The sequence below is a fragment of the Gadus morhua genome, chromosome 11, assembly GCF_902167405.1.
Source record: "Gadus morhua chromosome 11, gadMor3.0, whole genome shotgun sequence".
Classification (NCBI taxonomy): Eukaryota; Metazoa; Chordata; class Actinopteri; order Gadiformes; family Gadidae; genus Gadus; species Gadus morhua.
Window position 1 is genome coordinate 2,238,363 of NC_044058.1, and position 15,906 is coordinate 2,254,268.

Sequence of the window (15,906 nt, forward strand, 5' to 3'; positions counted from 1 at the left end):
TTGTGAAACACATGGTTTATAGTATTGTTTATTTAAAAAAAAAAAAGCTAGACATGATCAAATAATATATTAGAATAATTGTATGAATTTTCTATAATGTATTAGCCTATTATTTCACAAAATTCTAAAGAACATTCAGGTTGGGCGCCTAAACGCATACACACACGCAGACAAACGCGCGTACAAACACGCACACACACACACACACACACACACACACACACACACACACACACACACACACACACACACACACACACACACACACACACACACACACACACACACACACACACACACACACACACACACGTTCAAGCACCAATACTAGCCCCATGTACTAGCACAGTTTGGCCGCAAGATGGCAACATCAACTCTAAAACTAGAAAATACATTTCCTGCAGAAAATGCGGTGAGTGCTGTAGTATAAATTGAGGTTGAAAATATTTTTTAATAAAGCCACATAGATTAAGACATAAAGAAATGTTAAATGGCTTAATTCAAGAGAAGGGATTTGAACAAAAGTTGGAGTAAATGGAGTAAACAATGTAAAGATGAACACCATTTAAAGGGGAAATATCATATCACCAGGTGTGAGTGTGATTAGCCTTACAAGCCGTTTCGAAAATCTGCCCCATATGACATCACTAGTGGGCGTGTCCGACTAGATCTGTGCAGGATAGATCCGTCTACCAGCCTTCCCAGTGGACTGAAGAAAACGATGCTCATCTATCCAGCACAGATCTAGGTGGACAGGCCCACTAGTGATGTCATATGGGGCAGATTTTCAAAACGGCTTGTAAGGCTAATCACACTCACACCTGGTGGTATAATATGTCCCCTTTTAAGAAAATGTTGGAATCAAATAAAGTGACAGCTGAATGCTGCATTGTTAAAAATGCAGAAACGTAAAATGAATTGAACTGAAGAGTCTGAAAGGTCAAATGTATTGCATTGTGTGTGTGTGTGTGTGTGTGTGTGTGTGTGTGTGTGTGTGTGTGTGTGTGTGTGTGTGTGTGTGTGTGTGTGTGTGTGTGTGTGTGTGTGTGTGTGTGTGTGTGTGCAGGGCCGGCCCAAGCCTTTCGGGGGCCCTAAGCAGAATTTGATATTGGGTCCCCCCCTCCCACCTAGCGGAGTCATTTGCGCTCGACGATTATTGACAAAAATGTCACACTACAATGATTTGACAATGAATTAATTGACATTATCAATTGTATTAATACTGAATTACGTAGATGTGATTTCCTGTATTTTTTATATGGCCAGCTGGAGAAGGGAAATACCTAAATTTAAGCATATTCATAGCATTTTGCTTTTTGACTTATTGAGATGGTGACTTGGGCTTGGGCTTCAGTGCCCCTTGACCTTTTGGGCCTGGAAGGCTCATTCAGTTGCTCTCATGCCAAAAATATTCTAGACTTTTGTCCCTTGATAGACCCCTGTATTATTATAGTCGTTATTTACACCAAAACAGTCACCTTTTAACCTTAGAGGGCACTTAGATCACAGATTTATTTTAAACTTTCATATTCAAAGTGAGGCATCAAGTGTGGTTTACTGAAGTTAAATTGTAAAATAATTAAATACAACAGCATTTGTATTTTTTTTTAAAGTATCAGTTTAATAAACAGATCTTTCAACAGATTTGTAAATGTGCAATCTTAAACTGAAATCAAAATATACAAACATTAATATTATCAAAAATAACATTAAAAAATAAAAAATAAATAATGATAGTGCCTCTGTATTCCAAACAAACGATCACAAACATATTAAATAAATAATTTGCAACTGTGCAAATGCGTATTAAGTTAGCAATTTCCAATTACAAAATAAAACCAAAATAGACAAGCATGAATATAATAAAAAATAGAACGTTACATAGATACATAGATTAAATAATGAAAGTGACTCAGTATTCAATTAACCTTTTAAACTAACTATTTGGAACTTCTAAAATCAAACTGTTTCAAAACATTCAAAAAAATCATAATAACAAAACTGATAAGTCAGTAACATGAAAGCAAGGGTTCAACAATCAATTATTGTGAAAATATTCCCAACTGTCTCAATACAATGTAACTGTCCTCAAAATCTTTCCTTCCTAGCTTTTCGGGAGGCAAAGTCAGTGATGACATCATTATATGATATTGCTTGGCCATCTTTACTATTAATACTAATAACAGAAAGTCCACTTAATCTTTCCTGAGCCATCGATGATCTCAGGTATGTTTTAATTAATTTTAGCTTGGAAAAGCTCCTCTCTGCTGAGGCAACTGTCACAGGCAGAGTGCAGGCTATCCTGAGAGCTACCCAAAGATTTGGGTAAACCTCACACATCTCTTTTTGTGAGAGGTATGTGAGCAGCTCAAGGGCGGTCATGGTTTGGGGAAATTCAGGAAGACTCTCGATCTCTACAGCCAGTGCCCTACCATCTACCATCAATATTATTATTATTTTTAATTTTTTTCGATAGGGGGCCCCCTGGCGGTCAGGAGGCCCCAAGCGCCCGCTTGTATCGCTTATGCCTCGGGCCGGCCCTGTGTGTGTGTGTGTGTGTGTGTGTGTGTGTGTGTGTGTGTATGTGCGTGTGCGTGTGCGTGTGTGTGTGTGTGTGTCTTTAAGAGAATAGCGAGCCGGTGTGTGATTAAAAGTAGCCAAATGGAGCGGGAAAGAACGCCCAATCTGGCAACACTGCCTGAACGTCCTCCACAAGTATCCCAATCCGGCGGGAAAAACCGCCCAATCTGGCAACACTGCTGAACGTCCTTACGCGCTCCTGAAAACAGATGAAAACGAAGCCGGTATGAAACTAAAACTGTGATACTGAAGAAAGTTTAAAAGATATCGAAATTCCGTTTCGATATTATTGAAGATACAAGTGTGGGAATTTGTTAAATGATTTGAACGAAGATAAACGGTGGGAAATTCATTTAGTTATTAGGCTACGTATTAAACACCAGAGGACGGCTCCCCCGTCCTCCCATTGACGCTCATGTTAAAAAAAAAACATAGTAGGCTATTTTAAAAGTAGAATATCTTAAAAAGTAGAATATCTTAAAAAGTAGAATATTTTTAAAAAATCTGAAAAGAAGCGCGCGATCCCAAGCTAATATGAATATTTTAAAATTGGAATGGAGTCTCTAGGTGAGGAAAGAAAGAATAAAACTTAAGAAGAACAATAGTTGAGCGCTGCATGCAGCACTCACATAAGTCACAAGACCGCATGTGACACCTCTGAGAAATTTGTCAACAGAAAAATGCAGGGTAAGCTGAATAAGATCGAAGATCTTTCTTTTAAGATCTAATGAGCCTGTGTGATCAACCGTCGAGTATCATTCGAAAGCAATTCAGTCAAATACATTGTTGGTATAACCTATACTCGTCTCACAATTAAAATGTTAACCAACAAAAATGAATATCACGTCTTCCAAATATTTATTAGGACATATTCTGCGATTGCAGTTGAAAATGCAAAATGTATATACGTTACATTCAGAAAGTATGTTTAAATGTGTATTTTGTAGAATAGCAATGACTGGGTGGGTGATACTTGAATATGCTGCGTGTGAACTTCAACAAAACAACTTCTGGTTCTGTTCGGTGTCCCTGGAATCTGTTTGTGCCAATCCAGAGTTTGCACATCAGATCCAATTATTGATAATAGCCTACTGGATTTTGATTTTTTGAGTTCAAGCTATATTTTCGTTTGTTGTGAACAACAAATAGAGTTGTTGGACAAATTAGATAGGCCTAGACAAATTAGCAATTCCAAATAACAAGCAAGCAAGACCTAAAGAAGAGGCCCGCAGATTAACCCAGGGGCATTATCCCAAAGAGACCTTATGGGCCTCTATATAATGCGATATATATCTATAGATCTATATATATCTATATATCTATATATACATGTATATATATATATATATATATATATATATATATATATATATATATATATATATATATATATATATATATATATATATATATATATATATATATATATATATATCGCATTATATAGAGAGTTTAACTCGAGTGTTTCCAGTGAAACAACAAGAAAGGGAGCCCAGAATAGCCTATCCGGCAGAACCCGTTAGGTCATATAGACAGTTCATTAGGTAATAAATTATAACGTTCCAGAGTTCATGGGGGGGCAGAGCGTCCTTTATTCTCTATGATTATACCCAAAGCTAACTGGTGCTCTTGAATTTGTTGACAACTTTCTTTTCTTTAACGCGCCTGTTCTGAAACCATATTGTCACTTGTCTCTCTGACAAATTGGTTTGGGCCGATATCCTTCTTCTTTTATCCTTTGTGATGAATTTATTGGTGGCATACTCCCGTTCCAGTTCCTTAAGCTGTACCTTGGTGTAAGGGACCCGTTTCTTCCTCCCACGGCGGACGGAATGCACATCTCCTCCGGATAAAGGCTCTGCAAAGAAACACACTTCAGTGGCCTGCTTTCAAAATAAACATTCATACATTTGTGTGATTGGCCCGCTTATCATACTTCAACGCATATATACAAATGCATGAACAATATCTCCCTGGGCTATATTTGACAAATCTCTAATCACATTAAAGGTCACTTAGTTTGTAAATTCCTCAGCATGAGAAATAATCGCATGCCTATAACCAGCATGTAAAACAAACTTTTCAACATTCGTGCACTGCTATGGGTTAATGTACAATACCTTGCAAAGAGGACTTCCATATAGCATTGGAACTTGGCTGGTCCTTGGTGCAGTAGACCTGCCCATTCCAGCTGTTGGCGAGGGCCCACGGCTGGTAGGGCTCCATGTGGAGCAGAGCCTCATTGTGCCGGAGCTCAGAGGGAGCACTCAGAGCAGGGACGACAGGGACATCCAGATAGCTTGCCTGGTAGGGTCCGGAAGAGTAGCCTTGATAGAAGGCATATTCTTTTGCCCTCGACGGAAACTCCTCGCCAGAGATGGATGTATCCATGTATTTATCCCCATAGCCGGAGGGCTGTGCACAGGTCTTTACGCTGCCGTGTGACATCCTACACGGGTAGTAACCGTTGCCAAAGTATCCATAGGGCAAAGATGCATTTGGCGAACTTTGCGTTGCAGAACAGGGGCTGCATTGTTTGACAGGCTCCCCAATGCCAGAAGCTGGCACCTCACCGGAGGTGTAGGTGGTGCTCGGAGCCAGCGAGGTCGGATGCGCTAACAAATTCCTACACTGGTTTGCAGCAAAATTGCCTCCTGCAAATCCATCCATGTTTTTACTTCTTTCGTCAATGCCGTTGTCGTAGAGGAACATCACAGGGTCATCCAGCGAGAATGAAGGAGTAATGATGCGGTCATAGCATGCTCTACATCTAGACAACCAGTTCTTTTTCAAAACCTCTCGACTGAACCGAGATACGGAATCGGTGAGAGTAACCGATACCAACTCGTCTGGGTACCTTAAGATCGCAAGGTTATTGGTCAGGGCCAAGCACGTGATATGAAAAAGAGAGCCTATCGAGACCACAGGTCCCGCAGATCAGGCTGGAGCTATGTTTCAGGTAGTAGCCAAAATACTAACAAACATATAACACGCTGAAATCATCATAAAATATATTTTAAGTTGTTCAAAAGTACAGTACAGCTGGCGTCAAAATAGTGAGCCTCTTTAGTTAACTAAATAACTGATAGGCCTATATAGGCCTATGAATTTATCTTCATTTCAATAAAGTAGGCTACGACCTTTTCTGCACCATGAAATATCAGCATATTTTTTGTCAGCATAGGCCAATATCATTGGCCTAATCTAATAATGATTATGTATTCATAATTAAAAGACGAAACCTACATAGACGTGTGGGCTTATTTAATCAGTTTATGTGGAATGAGTCAGTGCAGATTTATAATAAAATTCCCAAGAAATTTGTGAAAATGTTGCACAATGAACTTGCCTTTGGTTTCATTTCAGTTCATTTGTTCGTTTAGAGACAAATAAATCAGCAAATCCGCAAAAGAAGGCTTTGCTTTCTTTTACGCCAATTATCTTTAATTCAAGCATCAATTGTGCAATTAGGCCTAGCCTATATAATGAAATTGTATATGTACGCACATTGTTTCAAAAAATTAACCGAACAAATGTGAAATATTTTAAGCCGACCACCAACTCAGCAGCGATCCCCCATAGCGCAGACCCGCCTGGAGGTCAAGGTCAAGGATGGACCCATGGCTGTCTAAAAGTGGCTCTCCAGACCCGTCAAAGCGCTTAAAAGTTCTCTAAACAAGTCGAAACGCGCGCGCGACCATTGAATAATTTCTGAGGAATAAAGGAATAAAATAAAAAAGAGTTTGAAATCAGGATTGCTAGTCTTAAATGCAAGTTAATAGGCCTATAAGGCGTTTATTTAGAAAATAAACGCATGTGAGATGAACACCAAACACTGAGATGAGGTCTATAGCCATTTTTGAAAATACTACTAAAATGTTGGCCTAGACATGTAAATACCCTACAATGACCGAGCCTTAGTCTCGGAGAATGTGTTAACTCCCGAAAGACTACATATGTCTATAAATGCCTTATATAAGTTATTATCTCTGCTGCCTCGTTTCTAAACTCACCTGTGTTTCGACTTTCTTAAATAAATACAAAAACGTAAGAACTAGCGATTACCTTAAAATAATAATGTTATTAGGCTATCATCCGCAAAAAAAATCAATAATACCCCTTGATTATTTAAATAAATATAGGCCTAAGTGTAGCCTACTTCCCTTATAGATTGCTTTCTAGGCCAAGGTGTTTGTAATGTAAGGCCTTATGTTGGACTTCACATGCAATGGCCCACGTTTAAATAAACAAAGAGTAGAGATTCGACTGGTTTGTGAAAGACCGTCAAGCCTGGGCCGGACTAGGAGGCTGTGCGGGGGGCAGGGGACCCGTCAGCCCCTCGAGGCCCATACTCTCCACTAACTGTCTCTCAAGACATTCCCAGCTTCAGAGGAGTGTGTTGATATCCAACCCAGTCTCACGGAAATACGTGACATTGTCAAGTCATTTAATCTATTCATTCGTGATCTGGGACACTTAATTTCATTTTTTTCGTGCCAAAAGCACAAATTTCTAACAATATGACAGCTTTTGGCCACCCGTTTCTATTTTCACCTTTGATTCTTAGAAATTGTTAAAATTCACGGATATATTTAATGCTGGTGCGCTGCTCGGCAAACCGCGACAGAAAAAATGGTAGCTGCCTCATGTCTTCCTTTTAGAATGAGTTTAAAATTTGTGCTTTTTTTGGTCACGAAAAAATTGAAATGAAGTGTCCCAGATCACGATTGAATAGATTAAATGACGTGATTTCCGTGAGGCTGGGTTGCGACATCAGTGCTGTAACTTCCATAAATCCTGCTAGGCCTATAGATGATATCTAGCCTAAGAGTCCCACAAAAATACGAACATTAATTTCAAATATATGAAAGTCAATCTTTATCGTGAGAGCATCATACAGAAATACCATCAATAGAGAATAGGAGAGAGATATTGTTATTAATAGGCTACCTCAATATTATATATAATAAAATGTATTAAAATCGAAACAAATAGGCCTACATCATTTAATATGTTTGAACTAAAACACGATTATTGTTGCATTGGATTTGTGTCTGGCACCTTAATCTGTGAGGGCCTTAGTTCATATTTATCCTAACATCTAATACAGCCCGAATGATGGAAAAAATTAAATTGTTCTGAAGACAGGTACAACAACGTTGTTTCGATTGCGGTAACCTTTGAGATCCAATCTCATCTGTGTTGAAGAACAAAGTTAAAGTAGTTATATGTTGGATCCCTTTTTGTGTTGTTTTTTTTACAATTGTAAAACATTTGATGTTCATCGAATTCGAAATGTCTGCAATAAAAAGTGCAAAGTGTCCCACTAAACGTATGAACGGTTCAGAGGCACAGTAGCCTACTAATTGTTCTGGTCTGGACTTTTTTTTTTTTTTGGCCGTGGTGCGCTTCAGTGCAGCCAGAGAGTAAAGAGAATAAGCCTTTATGATTAGCAAAGTTGAATCTGAACTTCAACGTTATGCATAGGCAGTGGCGTTTCTACATGTAAAAAACAGATGGGGCTAGGCTAATATTTTTTATTCGTTTAAATGACGAACTAGTGTTCGTGACGTTCGTCACAAACACGTTTATTTTCACAGTCGTGGCGATCTTTGTAGACGTTGACTCCGCCTGCTCCCGGCTATCCTGCACAACACAGGACTGTATGTAAAAATCTAGTTCAACATCTGACCTGTGAAGGGCAGACATACGCTAAACTGCCGAAATCATACAACAAAAATGTTAGACCCCTTCACTTTTATAAGTGTTTCTACTGGCTTTTCTGGCATACAGACATCCATCCAAACAAATTATGGGGCATTTTAATTTTGTTTGAAATTCACTTTTGGAAAAAGTTACAGCCCTAATAAATAAAAATAGTAATTTTCATAAAAAAAGCAATTTTTTATTCTTCATTGGTCTTACTTAGTCATGCTGTTTGTAGCCCTGGCTTGGTGTTTCCCATTCTCTATTCAGCCCTCAACTCCACCCACAAGGACCTACCAGGACAGCAGGCAGGTACTGGGGCCATCACAACCATTACAAATGAAAATATACTTTAACACTATTCAGTATGCTGGGCTTTTTGTTTTTTAACTAAGTGACTGTTCTCCATGTATCAGATATATATATATTAAATTAATAAAGTACATTAGTGCAGCTTTTAATCTTTTATTGCTGACATCAAAACATTGCAATAATGAAAGTATCGTTTTTAAAAGTTTTTAAACTTTAAACTAAGCTTCCGTAAACCTCAGAATAAAATGACTAGGCAAGGCAAGGCAAGGCAACTTTATTTATATAGCACTTTTCATACACAAGGCAGACTCAAAGTGACTACTGCAAACAGCTGTAAGAGCTACTATAAGAACCCAATATAATTTGACCATGGAGTACACCTCACATAGGCCTAAGCAGTGTCCTGGAGGAGAAATCAAAGAAAATAGCTGTGAAAGAAAAGATTCAGAATGGCCTGTCTTGGTTTAAAGCCCACTCGCCACCCTGACAAGGCGCAGGCCAGCAGTGGGAACATATAAGACTGGAAAAACATAAATAGACTGAAGAGCACAAGACATAAGGCGTTTTACCTCTAATTTTTCCTCCAGAGTCCAGACTAAGGGTCTCAAATCTGTGCTCCAATAGATGAACGATAGATGATCTATCTATGTGTTGCCATGGCGCCGACGCGAGCAGGAAGCTTATCCAGTAGCTCCGTGGGTGTCGCGTTGTTTTTAGCAATTTAAGCAGGGGCGGATGGTGTATAGGGGCGATTTGGGCGACGCACTACCAACTGGGAGAAAGAGGATTTTTTTATAACAAATTCTATCACAGCAAAAGTAGTTTTCAGTGTTCTAGACATATTATCTGTCATTGTCCAATCAGAATCGTCAGATTCATGACGCGTTTCAAATGGTCCCGCCTCTCTGGGCGAAAATCGCCCAAGGATTCTCCGTTGACTGTAATGTTAAAACTTTTTTTTCGGAAAATGAGCCTTCAATGCATTTTCAACGGGGATTTGGGACTCGCCCCAACGTGCTTGCGTCATACGTAACTGAGCAAAGAGCGCGAAGGGATATCTTCGATCAAGTCACTTGCTAATTTCAATATGGCTGCTAATCAGAGCCGGACAGTAACGGAGTACATTTACTTGAGTACAGTACTTAAGTACAATTTTGAGGGATCTGTACTTTACTCGAGTATCATTTTTGGGGAGTACTCATGATTTTACTCAAGTAAATTTGAGAGGCAAATATTGTACTCTTTACTCCGCTACATTTCTATCCATAACCGTGAGTACACGTTACTTCTTCAAATAATAAAAAATAAAAGGAGAAAATAAAAATCTCGGAAACCCTCAATTAGTTGTTTCCCTCTCAAACGTGATTGGATTGTGCAGGCGCCACTGAATAGGACAGCCTTCAGCCTGTCAGCAATCACCTTCGCTTTCTGCCAAAGACAACTCCATGGTCAGATTTAGATGAGACAATTGTTGATTTGATTGATGAAAAAACTGAGAAACTCACACATACATACAATTGTTAGCCGAATTTTCTTTTCTGATATTACATATTTATGTAGGCTGAGCAATTGTTTTTATGTTCTTGAGTATACTGTTATACTGTATACATTCCCTTCTTTTCTTTTGGCTGACAAGGTGCTCAATGTTGTGGATAAGGTCAGATATCTGGGTCACATCATAAGGGACGACCTCAGTGATGATGATGATGTTCAGAGACAATACTGTAAATTATATGCACAAGCTAACATGTTGTCACGAAAATTTCATATGTGTACTGATGATGTTAAGATTGCCCTTTTTAAAGCTTATTGTACTCCACTATATACTGCCCACTTGTGGTGCAGATACAGTAAAAGTAAATATAACAAATTGAGAGTGGCGTATAATGATGCTCTAAGAATTCTGCTGAGGCTACCAAGGTGCACAAGTGCCAGTCAACTGTTTGTAAACAGTGGTGTTCCCACTTTAAATGCATTGCTCAGGAATCTGATGGACAGTTTTATGATGAGATTGATGGACTCAAAAAATGAAATCATAATGACTTTAACCATGCCGAAGTTAAGCAGCATCAGATACACTTCCAGTCTCTGGAAGCATTGGAGAGAGTGTCTGTATGTTTTTTAGTTGTGTTTCTTATTTGTTTGTTGTTGTTTTGTCTCTTGTATTGTCGTGTATATGGACCTATAGTCTGAAATAAAGATGAATAATATACTATTGTGCTATTGCCTTGTGGGCAAGGGAGAAATGTTAAATTAAGCAACATGATGGAAATGACTCCATAACTCCATGTAGGACGTTTCTATACATAAATGTAAGCACTGTGGCAGTAGTAATGCAATATTTAGAAAATGTACTCTTGTACTCTTGATACTCAAGTACTTTTAAAAACAAGTACTTCAGTAATTTTACTTAAGTAGACATCTGACTGTAGTACTTTTACTTGTACTTGAGTAAAATTTAGCAAGGGGTATCTGTACTTTTACTCAAGTAAGGAAGCTGTGTACTCTGTCCGCCTCTGCTGCTAATGTGTGCAATTCCGTTGCGTCTCTGAAAGTAGTTCCTTTAAGTCGACGATCCAATTCAGATAAATTGGCAGTAAAACAATCAGGACCACCAAGACCAAAATTAATAAAAAAAAGCGGTCGCACGTCGACATTCTGTACCAGAGGCTCCAGAAGAAGGACATTGATGCAGCAGTCTTCCTCAAAAGTGCCCTCGAGAGCTTCACAAGCAGTGTGCAGACCATTAGGTAAGATAACATTTATATCATTTGATCCTTCTCAAAGCAAAGCTTTGTTATGAGAATATATGCATGAAAGGAGACTGTATTTGTGTTCTTTTTTATAATATATGTTCTTTTTTATAATATATTGCCAGTGGTGTATTCTAGCTTGCTTTACTCTGTGCTGGACATCCTGGTTAGGCGAGGCACAATGGATAGCTTAAAAAACAGTGTTTAACACGAACATTATGCATCCCTGCCCATTGTAAGTGGGTATACTCATTATGCCTTCAGTGTGTCTTGAACAACCACACATAAAATGTTGCCCATATTATATTGATATTTTATCGTATTTGTTGTAGATAGATTTATGAGTGAAGTTACCTACACAATAGATAAAAAACAGTGTTTAAAATTATGCATTCCTGCCCATTTTAAGTAGGTATGCTGACATCTTTTTACTGGATAACGTATGAACATGTGCATCATGTAGACTACAGTACTGTACACAGCCTAACGAACACATTATTGGTTTGTTTGCATTCAGAGACTGACCAGCTGCAAGAGACACAGGAACCGACAGACCAAGGACGGCTTTGACGGAAGAGGCGAAGCAGAGGCTGTCTGAAGAGGTCTGCGACACCATCCTGGCTCACAACAAAGCGGGGTTCACTGGCCACCTTGTGAGTGCTACCTTAGTACAAGGAACTATGTTTGAAAGGTACTGCCATTCATTTCCTGCTGATGCTCTGAATGCCACTGTGAAGGCATATCCCACGCCCAACAAGGCAAAGCTCAAAGGCTTGCTGTGGTGCACTGGCACTGTACCAGGTTATCATGAGCTACAACCTCCAGGAGACATTCTCTGAGACTGTGAGTTTGTTGAACATTCTCATAACTACTCCTATGACAACAGCTGAAGCTGAGAGATGTTTCTCAACTTTGAAAATAATTAAGACATTAAGAGGATGGACATTGGGTTACAGCGGCCCTCACAACCCCCCCACCCCCCCTGCCCGTGAGAATGGACACTGGGTTACAGCGGCCCTCACAACCCCACACCACCACTCCACCCCTTTCAAGTGTATATTTTGTGTAGTTCTCTGCAAACCTATGGCGGCATCATGCCTTCAGTGTGTATATTGTATATAGTTCTCTGCAAACCTATGGCGGCATCATGCCTTCAGTGTGTATATTGTATATAGTTCTCTGCAAACCTATGGCGGCATCATGCATTCAGTGTGTATATTGTACATAGTTCTCTGCAAACCTATGGCGGCATCATGCCTTCAGTGTGTATACTGTATGTAGTTTTCTGCAAACCTATGGTGGCATCATGCCTTCAGTGTGTATATTGTATATAGTTCTCTGCAAACGTATGGTGGCATCATGCCTTCAGTGTGCATATTGTATGTAGTTCTCTGCAAACCTATGGTGGCATCATGCCTTCAGTGTGTCTTGAACAACCACACATAAAAAGTTGCACATATTATATTGATATTTTATCATATTTGTCGAAATGCATACTTGACTGTAGATAGATTTATGAGTGAAGTTACCAACACAATAGATTGGCCGTAACACACTCAACCCTTTTAAGAATCACATTCTCTCACTCTCACTCGCTCACAAACACACATACAGATAGAGGCAGAGAGAGATTGTTAACTTGTGTATAATTCTCAATTATTATTGATGTATTTGCACTTTTAATCTTGCTGAATTCTACAAGGCAAATAAATTAACATAAAACAACTCAGTTCCCCGGCTCCATTCGTCTTTGAAAGGAAAGGTTCTATTTTGTCTATATTATTTTGTCAGAATGAACCAGAATGCTTCATTTGTATGTGAAAATCACAAAAAAATCTTCGGGGGGAGGGTGCCCCCAGACCCCCCTACAGGGGTTTGGTTTACAAACTTTTAGCCCCCCCTAAAATAAGATTCAACAGCCGCCACTGAATTTAAAGAGCCCATGCCATTAAAATCACATTTTTCCTATTGTTTGTTAAATAACATAGGTCAGAATAAGTTTGTGACCTGTGGTAAGTTTGAAATCTATGCAGTTTGTCTGCTGCATGCAATAGCCAATGAAAGGAAAAAGGCAGAAGAAATGAGCCGATCTGGATAAGGTGACACTGTGACGTAGCGTTGTCAAATTATTATTCAAGGCCCTGCCCACTTGGTTGGTTCGTAACCACCCACCGAAATTCTGAAGGAGTCGTGATTGAGCTAGTGCTAAATGCTAATACGTGTACGGTAGTTGCTAAGTTCGTATCAACAGGCTAGTTACAGAATTTTGAATGCAATGGCAGAACGACATCGAAGTACATGAACTGCGACATGCTGCCTGCCGCCGGTTGCCTCGAGGCACCACCGCCGCGAACCACCACCGCAGCAGGCAGCAGGCAGCGCGCGGTTCTGTCTACTACAGATTGATGTGGAAGTGGAAGAACCAGAGACGCCGGAGAACCAACGAGACTCGTAGTGGGGGTTATCTCAGCCATGGTTGAGAATGAATTGGGGGAAAGGAACTTTTGCTTTGACTCCCTGAAGTAGGCATGAACCACGACATGGAGGAGAAAGGGATTGTTGACCACGGCCGTCTCCCGCCGGAGCCTCGCTGCAGATGGACCACCGCCTCGGCTTGAGGAGGCAGTGATTAGCGCTGACCGCTGCCGAGGCGGCGGGAAGCAGGGCTCAAGTGGGATACATTCGCGGCCAACAATCCCTTTCTCCTCCATGTCGTGGTTCATGTTCTTGAGGGAGTCAAAGGCAAAGTTCCTTCCCCCCAATTCATTCTCAACCTTGGCTGAGATAACCCCCACTACGAGTCTCGTTGTAGAAATACCAGAGACGAGAGTCCGACGTGTTATGCGCCATAACACCAAAAGCAGAACGGTTATCCAAATAACAAGGAAGTGTACAACACTTGCGTTACAGTCCTGGAGCTCTATATCTAAATAATATATAGTACATACTATCTATCATATAATACATATTATCACGGCCAAAAGCTGTGTGCGCCTCCAGATGATATTATGAATCACAAACGACTTTGTCGGGTTCTGCGACGTCTCTGGTTCTTCCACTTTCACATCAATCTGAAGTAGACTGAACCGCACGCTGCCTGCTGCCCGCTGTGGCGATGGTGCCTCGCGGCAACCGGCGGCATGTCGCAGTTCATGTACTTCAGCGAGTCAAAGCCAAAGTTCCTTTCCCCCAATTCCTTCTCAACCATGGCTCAGATAACCCCCACTACAGTCTCGTTGTGGAAATAGAAGAGACGTCAAAGAACCGACAAGAAACATTTGGGTAACAGTGTGTGTATTCACACACACACATGTGGCGCTCGCACGGTCGTGTCTCATTGGCGGGCCAACGTCTCTGGGCGGGCCAGGCAGAGTAAGGGGAGGAGCTTAGATGCTTTATGATGACATAAATAAAGACATTCCAAATCAGCGCGCTTGAGCCTCTGTTTTTTCAAAGGCGAGCAGACCTGCTAGTGCTCGTCTTACACCAAACGCAAGTTTTAGCCACTGGGGGACCATAGGCAGGCTAGGGGAACTCATAATTATGTTAGAAAACCTCATAAAGTGAGATTTTCATGTCATGGGACCTTTAAAGCCTGTTCTGCTGAACTGGGGGAGCCACTCCAGCATGTCTTCAACCTGAGCCTGCAGCTGGGGAGGGTCCCAGTGCTCTGGAAGACTTCATGTCTATTCCCGGTTCCTAAGAAAAAACACCCCAGGGAGCCGGGTGACTTCAGACCAGTAGCACTGACATCACACATTATGAAGACATTTGAATGGCTGTTGCTCCATGTCCTCAGACCCCAGGTCCACCACGCAAAAGATCCACTGCAGTTTGGATACCAGGAGAAGGTGGGCGTGGAGGATGCCATCCTCTATCTGCTCCATAGGCCCACTCTCCTCTGGACAGGGAGAGAGGCGCTGTGAGGATCGCGTTTTTTGATTTCTCCAGCGCCTTCAACACCATCCGGCCGCTCGTGCTGAGAGACAAGCTGACAGAGATGAGAGTGGACCCACTCCTGGTTACATGGATTACGGACTACCTCACAGAGACCACAGTACGTCAGACTGAAGGGCTGCACGTCAGACACTGTGGTCAGCAGCACCGGAGCACCACAAGGGACCGTGCTCTCTCCCGTCCTCTTCACCTTGTATACAACTGACTTCCAGCATAACTCTGGGCTCTGCCATGTGCAGAAATACTCAGACGACACTGCGATAGTTGGCTGTATCAAGGATGGAAGGGAGGGGGAGTACAGGAGCCTGGTCGAGGACTTTGTGAGGTGGTGCAGGTCCAACCATCTGCAGCTGAACTCCTCCAAGACCAAGGAGATGCTGGTGGACAGGAAAGGGCAGAGCCATCTGTACTTCCTGAGAAGGCTGGGGTCCTTCAACGTCTGCAAAAAACTACTGCAGATGTTTTACCAATCTGTGGTGGCCAGCGTGCTCTTTTATGCTGTGGTTTGCTGGGGAGGAAGCAGCAGGAGGAGAGACGCTGGTCGACTGGACAGACTGGTGGTGAGGAGTGCTGGCTCAGTAGTGGGCACAGAGCTGGA

General features: G+C 41.1%; 1 protein-coding gene across 1 annotated transcript; it reads right to left on the reverse strand.

Annotated features, from left to right (window-relative positions):
- Positions 1-4,021: 4,021 nt before the first annotated feature.
- On the reverse strand, positions 4,022-5,336 carry hoxa13b (homeobox A13b). The gene is given in 3 exon segments (XM_030370841.1): positions 4,022-4,438; positions 4,701-5,303; positions 5,306-5,336. Coding segments are annotated over 3 exon segments (876 nt in total). The 3' UTR covers positions 4,022-4,196.
- Positions 5,337-15,906: the final 10,570 nt, after the last annotated feature.